The sequence below is a fragment of the Staurois parvus genome, unplaced genomic scaffold, assembly GCF_062004578.1.
Source record: "Staurois parvus isolate SC_StPar_1 unplaced genomic scaffold, SC_StPar_1.0 ptg001049l, whole genome shotgun sequence".
NCBI lineage: Eukaryota > Metazoa > Chordata > Amphibia > Anura > Ranidae > Staurois > Staurois parvus.
In genome coordinates this window covers 781283-801555 of record NW_028318845.1, presented here as the reverse complement: position 1 = coordinate 801555, position 20273 = coordinate 781283, and the positions used below count along the sequence as shown (strand labels likewise).

Sequence of the window (20273 nt, the reverse complement as noted above, 5' to 3'; positions counted from 1 at the left end):
CATAGGGTGCTGGCAGATTACGGGCCTCCCATTGCTGCTGCCAGGCCCCTAATCTGCCATGGGCCCCCGTACCGCCTCCTCACGCTGCTGCCAGGTCCACAGTGTGTCATGGGTCCCTGTACGGCCTCCCATTGCTGCTGTCTCCATCGCCACACTCTGCCATGTGCCACTTTCAGGTGTCCTCACACTGCTGCTGGGTTCCATTTTGTCATAGGGTGCTGGCAGATTACGGGCCTCCCATTGCTGCTGCCAGGCCCCTAATCTGCCATGGGCCCCCGTACCGCCTCCTCACGCTGCTGCCAGGTCCACAGTGTGTCATGGGTCCCTGTACGGCCTCCCATTGCTGCTGTCTCCATCGCCACACTCTGCCATGTGCCACTTTCAGGTGTCCTCACACTGCTGCTGGGTTCCATTTTGTCATAGGGTGCTGGCAGATTACGGGCCTCCCATTGCTGCTGCCAGGCCCCTAATCTGCCATGGGCCCCCGTACCGCCTCCTCACGCTGCTGCCAGGTCCACAGTGTGTCATGGGTCCCTGTACGGCCTCCCATTGCTGCTGTCTCCATCGCCACACTCTGCCATGTGCCACTTTCAGGTCTCCTCACACTGCTGCTGGGTTCCATTTTGTCATAGGGTGCTGTATGGCCTCCCATTGCTGCTGCCTCCACCGCCACACTGTGGCTCCACACTCTGGTTTTGGCCCCGTGACTGCCCAAATGAGTGAAGTGTGCGGTGATTCTAAGATCGACGGCACTCATCTGCATGTCATACTGACTGACAGTATTATTTCTCTTCCCCAGCAGACTCCAAGGGCATTTAAATTAAAGGTACAGTGTTCTGCACTAATATAAAGGCTCTCTGAAGCCTAGAAACACCCTTTTATAAGTTAAATTCGCAGCGAATATATTCGACTCGAATCAAATTTTTTTCACGAATTCGCCGAATCAGTCGAATCGAATTTTTGAATACTTCGCTCATCTCTAATTATAAGCATTAAGTCCCACACACTCTTTGGCCCCTGGTAAAATTAAAAGGATTCAAAGGTTCCTTAGTCCTGAAGTCAAAGATGGTGTGGCCGAACTAGCAAACTCGAATCATTACTACATGTGTTATAGAAGATAGTGATCTGGACAGAGATATCTGCCATTAAATGTTATTCCCTGTGTTGTCTTGTAACAAAGATCACATTCCTAGGAGTCACAGTGCTGACAAGAAATCCCCAACAGCAAACTGCATGTTGGGTGGATCTTCATCAAAGCATATACACTCCTAAAATTGGATAGTTAGGGCTGGTGGATGGAGCAGAGGACATTTTTGCACAGGACCATTGGTATGACAGATATCAGTCTTGGCTCAATACCTTTAGGAGAAAGTAATAAGCCAGGGAACTGGGGCTGTGGTCACTCCCTTCTCTAAGGGTTTCATCTGGATCTAATAGAGGTGATGGTGGCTTCAACCTCAATGTCACTCCAGTCCCACAGGACAAACGACCTCATGCTGTGCTGCACTGGTTAAAAAGGCAGTAAGTGGTGCTGAGATTTCTGGTTTTCAGAATGTGGACCACTGATAAAGCTGAAACATAATGTTCTACCCAACACTTGGTAGTAACAGTAATATGATTTGACCCTCGCTTGGTGGCCCTGGAGGTGACATGTCTGTGTAAAAGAAATTTCCTAGCTCTTTGAAATGTTAATTGGCAGGGAGGACTCCTGATGCATCCAGTGACCCTGCACTAACAGAGTGCTGATGACCCCTTTTTACCTAGAAAGGTTTTGCCTCCATGGTGAAGATTTTGCATTGAAAAGGGAGAAAGGATGACTCCAAGATACCATGGCTGACCAAAGCCACCACAGCAGTACTAGCTTGGTCTGCAGTAATAGCAGAACCTTACTACTAATGACATGTGAAAGCTGTCCCATGTGGACGGAATGTTCCATTGGAGCAGGGGTCTCCAAACTATGGCCCTCCAGGTGTTGCGGAACTGCAAGTCCCATGAGGCCTTGCAAGACTTTGACAGCCACAGGCAAGATTCCCAGAGGCAGAGGCATGATGGAACTTGTAGTATTTCACCAGCTGGAGGGCCATAGTTTGGAGACCCTTGCTTTGGAGGATGGTGGAATGGAACTGAGCAAAGGGTATGGCCTCAAAGGATGGTGCTATTAATTCCAGGACCCACATTCACAAGCAGAGAGAAGAATGATGCAATGCCTATAGAAGACAAATCTGTTGTCTCAACACCTTCAAGACACAGTAGTGATGTAGGGTCTGATGGTAGGAACCACAGTGCATGGTGGGTGCCTTTGTATATATTCTATTTAGTGTTATTTTAATTGGTGTAATAAATAAATATAAATGTGTACAGGAATTGTCTCACCTCCAGTCTGGTTTAATCGCTTCATCAGTGTATGCAGTCGGTGCTTGTAAACGGGCTCACTGCGTAGACTTCTTTGTAACTCCCTCTCCCAGTATTCAGGCCCCATTTTTTTCATCCACTCAACTGTAGGAAGATACTGACGAGTGTCACTGTTATAATTCTCAATGACCTGATCATTCACTTGGCCGACTTCAGAGTACAAAGGCAGCCCGGATCCCAGGCAGGAGACTGCAGTGTGATAATACTGGAGAAAGTGGCTGTCTGAGAGCAACAGAGAGAGAGAGGAAGGATTAAACAGCAAATCAAAGAAGAAAGTGCTAAATGTGGAAATCCATGACAACCAATCAGATTACATGTTCTAGTCATCTGAAGGGGTGAGCTTTGGGATCAGAACAACCACCAGATGGACCATGCGTAAACCCAAGTTGTTCGCAGATTGCAGAATGGATGAACTAAATGGTCTGATTTGGCTAGTTCACTCATCCACTGAACCTCTGTTACAGCCAGGAGCCAATCACTACTGCCAATAAATGACAGCTTCCCGCTGCCCACTAGCATCTTTCACATTGCAAACAAGACAGTAGACACGTGCGGTTCATTTTGTTCTGAATTCAAATTCGATGTAATTTTTTATTATTCGCACATGTCTCCGAATTTCCTAATTACATTAGTAACTAATCTGAAATTATGAAACAAAATTTGGAAGAAATTTGGATTTGAATCAAATTTGAATCAAATTTGAATTGAATTTGAATCAGATTAGAAAACAAAAAAGAATAGACTATAAAAGAACAGAATAGATTAGAATAGACATTCAAAGACGCTATGAAGTCTTGACTAGAAGTAAAGAAAGAGGCGGACTGGGTGTACCAGGCTTTAAGAGATATTATAAAGCAGTGATAATGGCGAGAATTTTTGACTGGATTCATAATCCAGAGAAAAGCTGGGTCAAAATCGAAAATACACTGAGTGGATCAAATTTAAGTAAGATTATATGGGTGCCAGCACAATACAGGGGATTAGAGGAAAGCACAAGCACGTATACTTTTAATGTTTTGAGAGTGTGGGAAATGTTACACAGACAGAGGGGATGGGCTTTTAATTCACAGTTAATGCCACTAAGGAACACAAAATATTTTATCCCTGGGCAGGAAAACATCGCAGGAAAATGGATTATAAAACAAGAGGCACAATTGAGAGATATAATGGTTGGGGAGGAACTGGGATCATTTGGAGAGTTGGAGAAAAAAAAGGGAGAAGTTTTCAATAAGATGGATAGATTCCGATATCACCAACTGAAACATTTTTTTGAAAATCTCCCAAAGCCTATGAGAACTAGAAAAGAGTGGAATCCATTGGAGAGATTGTTGGAAGCACGGGGAGATGGGAGACACGGAACTGCAAAAATATATAAAATATTAACCGAATTAGACACTGATACAAAATTAATATATATAGAAAAATGGGAAAGAGACATGGGAAGGGAAATAGATGAGGAGGAGCAAAGGAAAATGTTCAGATTAATTCACGAAAATATTAGTATGCGAGAGGTGGAAAAAAATTACAAGTGTTTGGTGAGATGGCACATTACACCTAATGTAGAGCATGAATTGAATGGGGAGATTTCACGGATGTGGTGGAGAGGTTGTGGAGAGATAGGTACGTGGTATCATACGTGGTGGGAGTGTTCAAGAATACAGGTGTTTTGGAGGAAAATAGTTTATTTAGTAAGGAAAATCACTAAAATTAATATTGGATTAGACCCAGAGTTGTGTCTCCTCCATATCACAGAGCTTCCAGTGAAATTATATAAGGCCTTGGGGATATGGCATTACTTAAATGCAGCGAAGAGTTTGATACCTAGGTTCTGGAAAAAAAGAGAGGTGCCAACAGAGGAGGATTGGAGGGGCAGAGTGACCCAGATATGCGGGTTAGAAAGATTGTATTACATGCATATAGATAAGATGGAGATGTACAATACAAAGTGGAAAAAATGGGAAGAGTATAGAGAAAAAGTGAAATATATGAGGATATAACACCCCTTGAAATGGATTTAGAAATAACAGAAATGTATGGTGTAAATGAGAAGAGAGAAAACGCAGAGTGGGAGAGGCAGGTGGGGGGGGGGATGGGGGTGGGAGGCTGAGGAGGGGGGGAGGGGAGAAGAGGGAGGGTTGAGGAGAGGGATTTAAATAATTTATGCAAATAGGAGGATATTGTCTAAATGTCTTTTTAATAGAAATGTGAATATGATTTGTATTTTGATTGATAAACTAATAAACATTTATAAAAAAAAAAAAAAAGAATAGACATTCAAAGAATAGAAAAGAACAGAATAGAATAGAATAGAAATGAATAGAATAGAAAAAAAACAATAGAAAATAATCAAATAGAAAGTATATACCTGTTTTCCGAAATTCGAATTTCAGATAGAGTAAATTCGAATTTAAATAGATTAGAATAGAACATAAAATAATACAATAGATTAGAATAGAACAGAAAAGAATAGGCAATAAAATAATAGAATAGAATATAACAGAAAACCAATAGAATAAAATAGAATATAACTGTCTTCTGAAATTAGAATTTCGAATAAAATAAATTTGAATTTGAATAAAACAGAAAAGAATAGAATAGAAAAAAATAGAATAGAAAAAAACAATAGAATAAAATAGCAAAAATATAACTGTTCCGAAATTCAAATTTCAAACAGAATAAATTTGAATAGAATAAATTTGAATTTGAATAGATTAGAACAGAATAGAAAAGAATATAAAATAATAGAATAGGAAAAACCAATAGAATAGAATTAGAATTCTAATGTCAATTCGAATTTGAATTCAGTTGAATTGAATTCAAATCGATTCGAATCAAATTCGAAAACGAAGCAAAACAAATTCCAAAAACAAATTAAATGGATTTAACAAAAAACAAAATTATTTAAACAATGAATCGAAATGAAACAAAACCAATTTTTTTTTCTGTGTAGAAGCCAGAAGACATCCCAGATTACATCACAGACCACATGTGGCCATGACAAAATATGGTCAATGCCATCAGCAAGCATTCTTGGCCAGATTGTTGACATTCAGCAGCTGACCAGGGCGATGGGAAGAGAATCATCATGGCGGGAGTCATTCTGCTTGCATCAGCCGGTCATTGAGGAGTCACTCATTGTGACTTGATGGTGGATCTGCATTGCTTGGCGGTGTGATTGACTTTGGATGTATATGGTGGGACATGGTGATACTATTCCTACGGTGTCTGTGTGTTTACACCATTTGTGAGTCACAAGGGGTACCGTGCACTCCATACTCATGCACATATGGGAGAGGGCCGGATATCTGGGGACCCCATATTTAAAAGGGAGCTTTCAGATTCTGTTGGGTTCCTCCTTGCAGACCCCCCCCACATCCACTGGGCCGGGAATGGTGGGATGAGGCACTTGTTCTCATCAATATTTGGACAAGGTGCCTTGCGGGTGTTGAGGGCATGCGGCAATAACTCCTTCCCTCTTCCACACACTATACTACTTAGTGATGTATTGACTGGTCTACAGCAGAAAGCTGCTCATATCTTGGTGATTGAATGATTGAGTGAGTGTGATGGGGGTCCTCATACTTTGGGCCATACAGTGTATATGTGCCCCCCACCCATTACTGTGACATACAGAGATTGTACAAGTGAGAAGCAGAAGACCGCATTCCGGTCAATTGTTCCTTATGTTAGAGACAGTTTATTATTACAAAGATTCCTCTACATAGAAACCCTCATTTCAAGACATTTATCTAAAAGTGGTAACATGCAGCATACAGATTCCATTTGTACAGGTGTGACATCACTACTCTCAATATACAGGAGATATCCGTACAGGTGTGACATCACTATTCTCCATATACAGGATACTGTATATATGTGACTTCACTACTCTTCATATACAAGTGATATCTGTACAGATGTGACATCACTACTCTCCATATACAGGTGATATATGTACATGTGTGACATCACCACTTTCCATACACAAGATATATCTATACAGGTGTGACTTCACTACTCTCCATATAAAGGAGATGTCTGTACAGATGTGACATCACTACCCATCATGTAAAGGAGATATCAGTACAGGTGTGACATCACTACTCTTCACACACAGAAGATATCTGTACAGGTGTGACATCACCACTTTCCATACACAGGTTATATCTGTACAGGTGTGCGATCACTATTCTTTATATACACAAGATATAGCTGTACAGGTGTGACATCACTACTCTCCATATACAGGAGATATTTCTACAGGTGTGACATCACTACTTTACATATGCAGGAGATATCTGTACAGGTGTGACATCACTGCTCTCCATATTCAGGAGATATCTGTACAGGTGTGACATCACCACTTTCCATACACAGGTTATATCTGTACAGGTGTGACATCACTATTCTTTATATACATATAGAACATTCTCCACATACACAATATATCTGTATAGCTGTGACTTCAGTACTCTGGATTTAAAGGAGATATCTGGAGAGGTGTGACATCACTACTCTCCATATACAGGAGAGATCAGTACAGGAGTGACATCACTACTCTCCATATACAGGAGAGATCAGTACAGGAGTGACATCACCACTCTCCATATACAGGAGATATCTGTACAGGTGTGACATCACTACTCTCCATATACAGGAGATATCCGTACAGGTGTGACATCACTACTCCCCATATACAGGGGATATCTGTAGAGGTCACATGACTGTTTTGCAGGTATGAGATATGAAGCTTACATGCACCTAATATCATGAATTTACATATGAAATAGAACTTCTCTCCTACTCACCACAAGACCCGTCTGACAACCCCAGAAGAAATATAATGAGGGGAGTCATCTCCGTCTTCCTAAGTGTGACATAAGAACTCACCACGTGACACCAAGATGACGGGTTTAGGGAAAGACGCACAGTATCTGTACAGAAGGACGAAGCTTTGTGCTGATTGGATGAATTTGGTTTTGGCAGGAAATGGGCGGATACACAAGTTACCATCACTATGCAGAGAGTAGAAATGAAAGTAGAACTGGAGGATTTCTTTTACTGGATGTTTTACTTTTATTGGGGGATTTTGTTTTTCACAGATCCTCTAATATGACCCTTTCTATAGGGCGGTGCAGAAGACTCCCTTCCTGAAATGTTATCATTGATCCCGGGTTCAAACTGATGAGGTGCGGAATTTGCAGTGGTGTCTGTGAGAATTCCGCACCGCATCACAATCGCACCCCATTCATGCGAACCGCTGCGGGTGTGTATGTTAAGTTACCAACACCCCAAAATCGGTTCGCAAAACACGGTGCGATGTGCAGAATCCAATCGCATGGGTATGAAACCCATGCAATCCGATTCTAATGCGGACCCAAAAAAGGCTCCTGCACCTTTTTGGTGCGGATACGGTGCGATTTGAGCCATACAAAATGTATGACTCAATTCTGTTGTGGGCTTTTGAATCATGTCTCAAAAATATGACTTTTATCAAGACATAATATTATATGGCAAACAGCTCAGCAATAGCCGGATGCTAAGAGTTAATTTTGTCTTGGTTGAACCATCTAGCTAGAGAAATGTAATGGGTAAAGGGATTGTTTTTCTTTCCTCCTAGAGACAATACTATTTTAAAGTTCTACAGGTGATCAAACACCATTATTCAGACTTCAATAAGCAGGTAAACATATACAAGGTCTGGACATGACAATAGAGGAACCAAACTGATTGTCTGAGAGCTTACCCAAACCTTGTAGAGTGTGATGAACCAACAGACCTCTGAAACTATTACTATCTACTATTGTTCACCAAGGGTGAAAGCATTAACAATTGTTTACCATGAGTCAAATACAAGGGCTAGGCAAACAGAGATTTTTTTTTCCCTACACAGAGAAAAATGTTGATTCTGAAACAAAGGGGTGAAATTCAGGACATTTAAGTCTAAAAGTTCACTATATATCATTACAAAAATGTATTACAAAAACAGATTATAAATAAGATGTCATAGACTTTAAACACCACTAAATACTCAGCAATGGGAACTATATATCACTAACTTGAGTATTGAGATGATGGGAAGTAAGATGTATTATAAACTAGCATTAGTTACATGTCTTATCAGGAAACAAACAGGATGGTACTTCAAGGAGGAATAACCTAATATACACCTATATTCCATGGTCCCTATTTAGAATAATATAGGGATCACTGCTATATCTGGAAAGTGCTGTATATTTTATTCCTGAAATTACCTGAAGATTCCACCCAAGATATGAGTCATATCAAATACTCACATTGTTCTGTGATACATGACCGCCACCTGGCGGGCAGGTGAGAAATAGCTTATGTACACACATTTCTCAACTAGCCAATCAGGAAGCCTGGTGGGAAGGTATCTTAGAACAATGGACTAGTGGATATAAAAAGCCCATGTGCTGTAACAAAAAAAAAAAAACCTCATGAAAAAGAAGAACCCTCATAAGACCTCATGGAAAGACCTGACATCTGAAGAAGATCTCTGCTGAAATAACTACTCTTCCATCTTTTCAAACTTCCTAAAACTTTAAACCTCTAAACTTATAACTTCCTACATTCTCCCCTATTGAATCTATCACTTGCCTATATATCAGTCTAAAGGCGTTCCACTGCCAGCTAAATCCACGGGAGAGTTGCCTAGTCTGACGTCCGGGTGTGGTGAGATGTTTATTTGATGTTGTATTAATTATTTCCTCTGTTGTGTAGAATCATAAAAATTACCGTAGTGTATTACAACAATATTGGATAGTTAGATATATGTAGTCAGATACTGTGTTACTGTTAAAAATTGTTTATTGCCATATTATAAATTTTTCCATATTTCATAATTTATTGAATATTAATAACCAGAGTATCACATATCAAGGGCTTACTTCTTGCAAGCCTATGGCCACGGCATGCGAGAATATAACCTTTGAGATATTCGAAATTATTAATTATTAATAAAATTAATAAATAATCATATCATAAAAAATTTGTGATTGATGTAATTAGTTAGAGACCTTATTATTGTGTCTTACATTGGTAGGATATGTTTTTGATTGTGTGTACCAATATTCATTTATCACCAGTCTTCTGTGTTTTGTGTTAATATATATATAATTTTTGTACATAAATAAATTTTTATATTTATCTATTATAAGGCAAATTTTGTGTGTATGGTACGAAATCATATTGGCTAAAAGAATTCAAGGTATAATAATAAGTGGTGATCAAATTATCAAGGTGTCCAAATTATTGGTTTACTAAATATTTGCCGTATTTTAACGGCTGGAGGCACTGTAATATTTCATCTAAGGGAAAGGGACACGCCCTTTATAAATAATATATATCCTTACATAAACCACCACAACATAAACTTGGAGGCACTGCTGAGAGCCATAGAAATCGTACCATAACACAAAACGCACTGGTGATTGTATATTTGTACACGTTGTCAAACATATATTTGGTATCAAAATGGCATCCAGTAATCACGGATCCACCTCTTCCAATCATAATGAGGAAAATATGGCGGCTCAAGGCATTGAGCAGGAAGTTATGAAGCCAGCTCGGAAAGCTGCCGGTGCTTGGCAGAAGTATGTTGAAAATGAAGTAATAAATTATCTCCGCAAGAGATTGAATTTGGGGGATAGCAATAATGAATTTGTGGATGAAGAGAAAGAGCAGGCCATGAATACCTTTGAGGACCTGTTCAACCAAAAGGGCCAGGTTGTTGGGTTTTTAATAGCATTTGCTGGAGCAGAAAGTGATAGAAGCCGTGACAGACTTCTCCTAGAAGCTTGGCCCATGTTATGGTTCATGACCGCTGGAGCTGCCCAGCAGACCAAGACTCTAAGGGAAGAGTTGTCAGAGGCCCGCCTCTTGTTAGAAAGCAAAAATCAGGACATTGAGTCTTTGAAAGGGAAGCTTGGTCATGCCGGTATTCGTTTAGACGAATCCGAGAAACATTATGATAGATTGGTCGGAGACTTTCGAAGTGCTCAGGACCTGTATGAAAGAAACTTTCAGGAATTAAAACAACTTCAAAAGAAGTATCAGGACTTGAAAGATGAGGTGGAGTACTTCAGATCAGAGAGGTTATCTCCTGTCAAAATTAAAGTTCACCCAGGGGATAAGCATGACCAGTCAGAACTTACCTTGATAAAATCTGAGCAGAAAACTCTGGAGGAGCAGATTATAAGGTTGACGGCCCAAATAAATTCTGGGGTCCAAAGACGGACCAACCCAGTCAAGCCAGAGGCTGATGAGCGGAGATACCCGCATCACAGCGAAGTATCTGATAGTGAGTCAGGGTCAGAATATAGGTCACCTCCTAAGCTGTCAAGATACACTCCAGAGCGCTCTGAAGGGAAATATGAGGTTTTATATAGGCAGGAAGGGAAATCCCAGGGGTCATTCAGGAAATATGACACCCCAAAGGTCATTAAGTTCCTGAAGGACACTGTTCCTATGTTTTATAAGAAAGGGTCCCTTGAAATCACCGAACACATGAAAACATATGAACAGACGTTAGAGATTCTGGGCATTAGAGATGACCACACCAAAATAGAATTGCTGCCATGGGTGTTTGAGGAGAAATACCGGCAATTCTTTGAGACCTTGAGGGCCTATTCCAATCAGTCCTGGAGAGAGGTTAAACATAAGTGCCACATGGAATTTGGGCCTTATAAAACTGTAACCTCTGCCAAGGCTGCGGCCTACAATTTAAAGTGTGGTCCTCACCAAAGCCCTGCAGAATTTCTGGCTGTCCTCAGAAATGCCTATTTCCTGGCTGAAAAGGATCCCAATCCTAACCAGCCAGAATTCAAGACACTATTCTATGAAGCATTACCTGCTTACATAAAATTGGGACTTGCAAAGGATTACAGAAAGGGATGCTCTCTTGATTGGTTGGTGAGAGAGAGTGACTATTTATTCTCGATCCAACAGTCCAGTGAGGGCGGGATAAAAAGAGAACCTAAAAGTAGCCCCAAGATAGTAGCAGCCACTACCGTTTCCCCTCCAAATCCAAATGTGCAGGCAGAGAAGAAATCATATGCGGAAGTAGTCCGTGGGGGTAAAACCAATGGTTCCCCTAGATTTGTACCTCAAACCCAGCAAGTGAAGGAGGTCCATAACTTTGCACCCCAAAACCAGTGGGTGAGAAAGGATAGACAAAAGCCAGGAAACTACGGTAGTGGAAGTGAGAAGAATAAAAAGTATGGTAAGGGCCAGTACAGTGATGAAAATCAAAGGAGGCAATGGTATCCTCAGAGGTTCTATTATCCTCGCCAAAACCAACATGGGAATTTTTATGGGAACCCCAATTTCAACAGGCCCCATAATTACAATAAAAATCCCAATTTTAATAAAAACTCCGACTTCCAAAGATTTCCTCCACGCCAAGAACACCCTCAGGCTCAAAGGGGGGATACAGTACCCCAGGCTCCCTTTAATAACAGGGAGACCCCAAAACCTCAGAGGGAACAATGGCGTCGGGACCAGAGCAGTAGTTCTGACTCTGAGTCTCATTACCAGTCTCGTCCAAAATACAAGCGCAAGTATAGGAAAAGGGAGAATCAACAGAATGACTCCTCTGAGCGTATTGGACAAATAGAGGCACAGGTCAGCAAAATGGCTGAACAAATGGACAGGCTTGTCACTCAATTTCCATCCAATCCTTTTTTAGGAGCAGCTCCTGTGACCAACCAAGGGTCACAGAATTAACAGGCAACCAAGCCTTAAACCAACAGGGGAGGACACTGAGTCAAATGACAGGAGATGTGTGCCCCGTCCCTGACACGCCTACTAATGGAGAAGCTAGTTCTCAGGCAAGGGGGGACCATTTGTTGGTTATTAATGATTCTCCTGTTTTTCAGTGTCCATCTATTGCCCCTAATATAGTCGCGGCATCGGAAGTCATCAGGATTGACAAGCCAGACGGAGCACCAACTTCTAGTTGTGCTTCTGTCTTGAGACAGTCCAAGAATCCCACCAGGGAGGATAAGGGGGATGTGTCCACCACATGCGGTGAGATAAGAGCTAGTCATAGGTTATTGAAGGGCCCACAGATCTTCAACCACACTAATTTCATGTGTGAGCTGACTGAATCTGATGGGAGATATTATGCCACGGTGCAGGTGCAGGATGCCAGTGATCTTTCGATTGTCGGCTTAATAGACACTGGATCCCAAGCAACCATCATGTCACAGGAGCATTTTGACAAAGTGGCGAATGTCATGCCCACCAAGCCAAGACTTAAAAGTTTTGACAGCTCATTGATTGGTGTAGGTGGAGACCCTTTACAAGTCATGGGTACCGCCTGGCTTAAACTGAAACTGGGTAATAAGGAACTGAGACACCCCATCATCATTGCTAGCATATCACAGCACCACATGATAATTGGGATGGACTTCCTAAAAAGGCTGAACACCATAGTTGACTGTGTGAACCAAGTCCTGTGGTCACAGGTAAATACCCCAATTAAATATGGGAAACTTAAAACTCCCCATTCCCGACAACACTGCCACCTGGTGGAAGAAAGGCCTGGATCATTAGAAATCCATTTCAGGAACAGCCAACTTCCTGATGTAACGGTTATCAAACCTGATGACTGTAACCCTATCAGAAGAGATGAGGAACACATTTTTAGAATTCCCCAAGATAAAATCAAAGATATTTCCCTCCAAGATGACATCCTTACGATATCTTTTCATCAGGAGGATAAACCAAGAAAAGGGGGAGATCACACCCAATTCTTGACAGGTATTGAAAGGGTTAACAGCGACTTGTTTATCCCCATCCGGATAAATGGTCTTAATAGGTCAAAATATGCCAAACTAGATTTGAGACAGGAACACAGCTTTGTAAGCCATGGGTTGATAAAACACCTGACCGAAATGGAAATGATCCGTTTCTCCACACCTCAGCGTCATTGGATTTCAGACTCCCTTGATGACTCTGATGATCACAATTCAATGGCTAGGTGTCTCTTAAACGTCACTGTAGGAAACAAAACAGCCGCCCATGTGTTCCTAGTCTTGGATAATTCCCAAACTAAAATTGATTTTGGCAACGATATATTACATCGCTTTGCAATGCAAGTCGACCTAATTAATGACTGTTTATGGAGTCGACTAAAGGGGGACCCCGAAAAATACCAAAATCTGGACTTAGCTTTAAAATCCCAGCAACAGATGCCTTATGCTGTTGAAGTCCAGGTAGCCCAAAAGATTACAATTCCTAAGGGCATAAATAACTTCATACTCCCCATCCAAGTTAAAAAGGGACATAGACTGAAGGGGTCAGATGCATTAGTATGCCTCTCCCATAAAATGCAGGGGGAGGGACTGAACATTACACACACGCCCCTAGTCAACACACATCAATCCCCGATGTACATTTACATACATAATCTGTCCAATCAGGACATCATCTTACCCAAAGAGACCCTTATTGGTCTAGCGGTAGAGACTGAATATTATACCTTTGGGGTTACTAACCAGGTGATTGGACTCATCCCCGATGAATATTTGTCGGAGGAACAATTAATTGAACAAACATTCCATTCATTACCAGAGGGTATTTTCACCATAGAGTCCATTTATCCATTCGATTCTAAAGATGGCACCTGTCGAATCGAAGAGACATCAATTGTCTTTGATCACCCAATCAAAGAACAAGAGTACCCCAAAGAACCTGGATGGCAGGAGAACACACACACACATCACATACCCGATGACCTCACCACGAAACTTGAAGAGGCATATGAGATAGGTCAGCCGGAAAGCTTTCCTGGATTCAAGGAGTTAGTGGAAGAGATGGTGGCCCTCGCCGACGCGTGTGCCAGTGATCTCGACCGACAATTGCTCCGAGAGCTTCTCCTTGAATTCCAAGAGATCTTTGCCAAGGATTCTTACGATTGTGGGACTACTGACCTACACATCGCTAGGATCCAAACAGATCCAGATGCCCCACCAGTATTCGTAAGACAGTATAGGTTACCATTAGCTTCCTATGAATCTCTAGCTGAGATTATCAGGAAGTTACATGAAAGGGGTATAATTAGGCCCATCCACAGCTCATACAACCACCCGATCCTGGGTATTTTAAAACCCAATGGACAATGGCGTTTATGCGCTGATCTCCGTCAGCTGAACAAACGTGTGTACATGTCAGGATGGCCGGTCCCATACATAGACCAGTGTCTAGCCCAGCTCCAAGGATCCCAAGTTTTCACAGCCTTGGATTGTGCACAGGGGTATTGGACCATTAAGGTGAGCGAGGAAGACCAATACAAACTGGCTTTCAGTTTTGGAAATCGACAATATTGTTGGGTACGAATGCCTTTCGGATTCATAAATTCCGGACATGAATTTGCTGTGTTCATGCACAAGGCCATGCCAGACGCCTTCGAAAGGGGGACGTTGGCATATGTGGACGATATCCTGATCAAAAGTACTGATATGGCCAAACACATTACAGAACTTCGGCATGTCCTGGGCCAATTAAAAGCAGCAGGAGTAAAACTGTCCTTACAAAAAGCCCAGTGGTGTCGCACGAAGGTAAACTTCCTAGGCCATGAAGTTACTGCTGAAGGTTTGAACCCACAAAAGAAGAAAGTTGAGGCGGTTCTGAATTGTAAAGTCCCTACTAACCTTAAAGAATTGAGATCCTTCCTAGGTATGGTAAACTACTCGCGTAAGTTTATTGATAATTACGCCGAGATAAGCAAGCCACTGCTTCACCTACTGAAGAAGGATGTCGAATGGTCGTGGGGTAAGAAACAGGAGGACGCCATGAAGGAGTTAAAGGAACGTCTCACACAAGCTCCGTGTCTCGGATATCCCGAAGGGGGTAAAAATTTCTATCTAGAGACAGGGTTTACGCAGGTAAGTATGAGTTCTGTTCTTTACCAGAAACGTGATGATGTCAGTAAGGTGATTGCCTATGCCAGTAAAACCTTGTCCCCGGTTGAAGTAAAGTTCAGTGACTGTGAAAAAGCTCTATTGTCCACCGTGTGGGCATTACAGAATTTCCGCAGTTACATTCAGGGAGAGAGAATCATTGTTGAAACGGCACACCAGCCTTTACAGTATTTAAAGAGTGAACGTATCAAGGGAGGAAATGTGTCTAATAGCCGCATCACTGCTTGGACTTTGTCTTTGCAAGGGTGGCCTCTTGAAATTCGGTACAAACAGAACAAGGAAAGTCCAGTAGCCCAGGGCCTAGCCGAGCTCCATGATTGTTCCGCAACTACGCCTGCTATGGAGGCCCCGGACACTGACTTTCTGGAAGAACAACTGTTCTCTCCCTACAAGGTTTACGATGAAGAATACTGTAAACAGCTGCCGTGTGTATATGTGGATGGTTGTGCTTTTCATCACAAGGATGGGGAACAGCTCCAACTAGTGGCAGGTATTGGAATCGTTTGGACCCAAGGTGTCACCCCAATTTCTGTGGGATACAAACTTGGACCAAAAAGCAGTCAGGTTGCTGAACTTACTGCAATTCTTAGAGCAGTTGAGATGGCTATAGAGTTCAACATCAGAGAGTGTGCCATCATAACCGATTCCAATTATGTCAGGAATAGTTTTGTGGAGTATTTCCCTAGGTGGAAGCGAAACAACATGAACAAGAGTAATCACAAACCCGTGAAACATGGTAAGCTCTTTTGTCACATCGATGAACTGGTAAGGTCCAATGATCTCACCCTGCACTTCAAGAAGACCAAAGGCCACTCCAAGGTTCTAGGTGCCGAGAAAGAAGGGAACGATCTGGCCGATTCTCTAGCCAAGGAAGGGGCAATCACCGGTGAACTGATAGACATTGACCAATTTTTAGGTACCGTACAGGTTGAAGCTGTCACCAGGCAACAGGCCAGAACAGCTGGTGATCCAAATGCAATACAGTGGAGTCACGATTCTCCTAGTGAGGATTTAATTACTGCCCAAAAAGAAGACCCAATAATTGGCTTGTTTTATAGTCATATAGAAGATCCCAACCAAAATCCCATAAATAAGGAAGTATGTAGGGGGAAGGAGGATTTACGTATCTTAATGAAATCCAAATCCCAATTCTCTTTATATCAGGGATTGTTGATACGAACCTCAAAGGGTGGCGTACAACAATGGGTCGTCCCACTTAAATTTAGAGGTTTGATGCTACAGCATGCCCATGATGCTCCCACTTCCGGTCATCGTGGAGAGAAGATCACGTATGAGATCCTGCGGGATTATGCCTACTGGCCTCATATGTTACGTGATGTGAAGGAGTACTGCCAAGGTTGCCTAATATGTCCCCAATTTCAACCTACCAAGCCAACTCACAGAGCACCTCTCCAGAAGAGGGGGATATGTATGCCTTGGTCAGACCTTCAGATGGATTTTATTGGGCCAGTAACAAAATCTTCACGAGGAAATCGGTATATGTTAACAGTTACATGTTTATTCACCAAGTATGTCGAATGTATACCAGCACCAAATAATAGCTCCGAGACATGTGCTGCATTGCTAATAAATCATGTATTTTCTCGTTTTGGTTTACCTCAGAGGATAGAGTCTGATAGAGGATCGCACTTCACTAGCGAAGTGATGGCCAAATTGTGGAAAATTTTGGGGGTTAAAAGGAAATTGCATATCGCCTATCGGCCAGCCTCTAGTGGTGGTGTAGAACGATACAATCAGACCATCGTTAATGTCCTTAAGAAATTTGTTAAGGAAACAGGCAAAGATTGGGATGTCAAGCTCCCGCTGGTCCTGATGGCGTTGAGGGCTACTCCAAATACAGTTACAAAAATGTCATCTTTTGAACTGATGACAGGTAGACGGATGGTACTGCCCCAGCACTTATTGTATCGCACTACAGATCAAAATTTGATCAATGCTACCACCACACACCAGTACATAGAGGATTTACGTAAACATCTGCAATATGCTTTTGCCTTTGCCCAGCGAAATTTGGAAAGAGCTGCAACTAGTGCTAAGACATACTATGATCTCAAAACCTCCAAGAAGGAATATGAGATTGGTGACAAGGTCTATCTATACAACTTCGCAAGAGACCAGATCAAAGAACGGAAATTCCTTCCATCTTGGAAAGGTCCGTTCTCTATCATTGATAAAATCTCTCCGGTCGCATATAAATTGCAGGTTACCCGGTATGGTGAAATCAGTGATAGATGGGTGCACATCAACCAATTACGTGCTTGCCATCCAAAGTCTCAATTGCAGTTGTTGGAAGACTAAACCCACCAATTCCTATCTGGAGATATTGAGATCATTCTTAAATTTCCTTTAAACATATAATTCATCTTTTGCCTTACAGGATCCAGTAATATAATTTTATGTATATCCATTACTCAAACTGTTCATTTTAATAATTTAGAAAGGAAGGCCCAGACTATGACCAGACCGGCGATCGGAGGTGTCAATGACCGGACCCTAGAAGGAAGCTATAATGTCCTGTGGGAAAGACCAGATGCCAGAGATCGATCCGGAGACGATAACCTGATGTCCCAGGCCACCAAGGGCTAGTCCAGAGGAAAAGACCCGCCTAGGAGACCGTCTAAGAGACCTGTCGTGCGGAGGACCCATGGACCCCAAGGTGGATGTGTCAGGCCAGGCCGGCCTCATCACAAGACCAGGATCGTCATCGGAAGTGTCCATCTAAAGACGCCGAGTCAAGTTGAGGAACAACCAGCATGACCGCTGCCATTTTATTATCGGAAATTTTTTTTTTTATTATTTCATTCCCTTCACCGGAGAAGACGAACAATCACCCTAGCCAAAAGCCTCACTCATGTTTTGCGACACAGACACCCCTATACACGTGCCTGTACCCCAAACAAAGGGGGATTTTGTTGTGGGCTTTTGAATCATGTCTCAAAAATATGACTTTTATCAAGACATAATATTATATGGCAAACAGCTCAGCAATAGCCGGATGCTAAGAGTTAATTTTGTCTTGGTTGAACCATCTAGCTAGAGAAATGTAATGGGTAAAGGGATTGTTTTTCTTTCCTCCTAGAGACAATACTATTTTAAAGTTCTACAGGTGATCAAACACCATTATTCAGACTTCAATAAGCAGGTAAACATATACAAGGTCTGGACATGACAATAGAGGAACCAAACTGATTGTCTGAGAGCTTACCCAAACCTTGTAGAGTGTGATGAACCAACAGACCTCTGAAACTATTACTATCTACTATTGTTCACCAAGGGTGAAAGCATTAACAATTGTTTACCATGAGTCAAATACAAGGGCTAGGCAAACAGAGATTTTTTTTCCCTACACAGAGAAAAATGTTGATTCTGAAACAAAGGGGTGAAATTCAGGACATTTAAGTCTAAAAGTTCACTGTATATCATTACAAAAATGTATTACAAAAACAGATTATAAATAAGATGTCATAGACTTTAAACACCACTAAATACTCAGCAATGGGAACTATATATCACTAACTTGAGTATTGAGATGATGGGAAGTAAGATGTATTATAAACTAGCATTAGTTACATGTCTTATCAGGAAACAAACAGGATGGTACTTCAAGGAGGAATAACCTAATATACACCTATATTCCATGGTCCCTATTTAGAATAATATAGGGATCACTGCTATATCTGGAAAGTGCTGTATATTTTATTCCTGAAATTACCTGAAGATTCCACCCAAGATATGAGTCATATCAAATACTCACATTGTTCTGTGATACATGACCGCCACCTGGCGGGCAGGTGAGAAATAGCTTATGTACACACATTTCTCAACTAGCCAATCAGGAAGCCTGGTGGGAAGGTATCTTAGAACAATGGACTAGTGGATATAAAAAGCCCATGTGCTGTAACAAAAAAAAAAAAACCTCATGAAAAAGAAGAACCCTCATAAGACCTCATGGAAAGACCTGACATCTGAAGAAGATCTCTGCTGAAATAACTACTCTTCCATCTTTTCAAACTTCCTAAAACTTTAAACCTCTAAACTTATAACTTCCTACATTCTCCCCTATTGAATCTATCACTTGCCTATATATCAGTCTAAAGGCGTTCCACTGCCAGCTAAATCCACGGGAGAGTTGCCTAGTCTGACGTCCGGGTGTGGTGAGATGTTTATTTGATGTTGTATTAATTATTTCCTCTGTTGTGTAGAATCATAAAAATTACCGTAGTGTATTACAACAATATTGGATAGTTAGATATATGTAGTCAGATACTGTGTTACTGTTAAAAATTGTTTATTGCCATATTATAAATTTTTCCATATTTCATAATTTATTGAATATTAATAACCAGAGTATCACATATCAAGGGCTTACTTCTTGCAAGCCTATGGCCACGGCATGCGAGAATATAACCTTTGAGATATTCGAAATTATTAATTATTAATAAAATTAATAAATAATCATATCATAAAAAATTTGTGATTGATGTAATTAGTTAGAGACCTTATTATTGTGTCTTACATTGGTAGGATATGTTTTTGATTGTGTGTACCAATATTCATTTATCACCAGTCTTCTGTGTTTTGTGTTAATATATATATAATTTTTGTACATAAATAAATTTTTATATTTATCTATTATAAGGCAAATTTTGTGTGTATGGTACGAAATCATATTGGCTAAAAGAATTCAAGGTATAATAATAAGTGGTGATCAAATTATCAAGGTGTCCAAATTATTGGTTTACTAAATATTTGCCGTATTTTAACGGCTGGAGGCACTGTAATATTTCATCTAAGGGAAAGGGACACGCCCTTTATAAATAATATATATCCTTACATAAACCACCACAACAATTCACACCGCAAAGAAATCGCATGTGATTTGCGCAGGAATGC

The 20273-nt window shown here is 41.3% G+C and overlaps 1 protein-coding gene across 1 annotated transcript in view; it reads right to left on the bottom strand.

Moving 5' to 3' along the window:
* LOC149440898 (class I histocompatibility antigen, F10 alpha chain-like) overlaps window positions 1-7329 on the bottom strand; it is a 33903-nt gene extending 26574 nt beyond the window's left edge. The window contains exons 1-2 of the mRNA XM_089658016.1: window positions 7221-7329; window positions 2374-2634 (exon numbers count right to left, since the gene is read on the bottom strand). Of these exons, the coding sequence (XP_089514142.1) occupies window positions 2374-2634; window positions 7221-7269 (310 nt within the window). The 5' untranslated portion in view covers window positions 7270-7329. The remainder of the gene's footprint in view (window positions 1-2373; window positions 2635-7220) is intronic.
* Between the last annotated feature and the right edge of the window lie 12944 nt (window positions 7330-20273).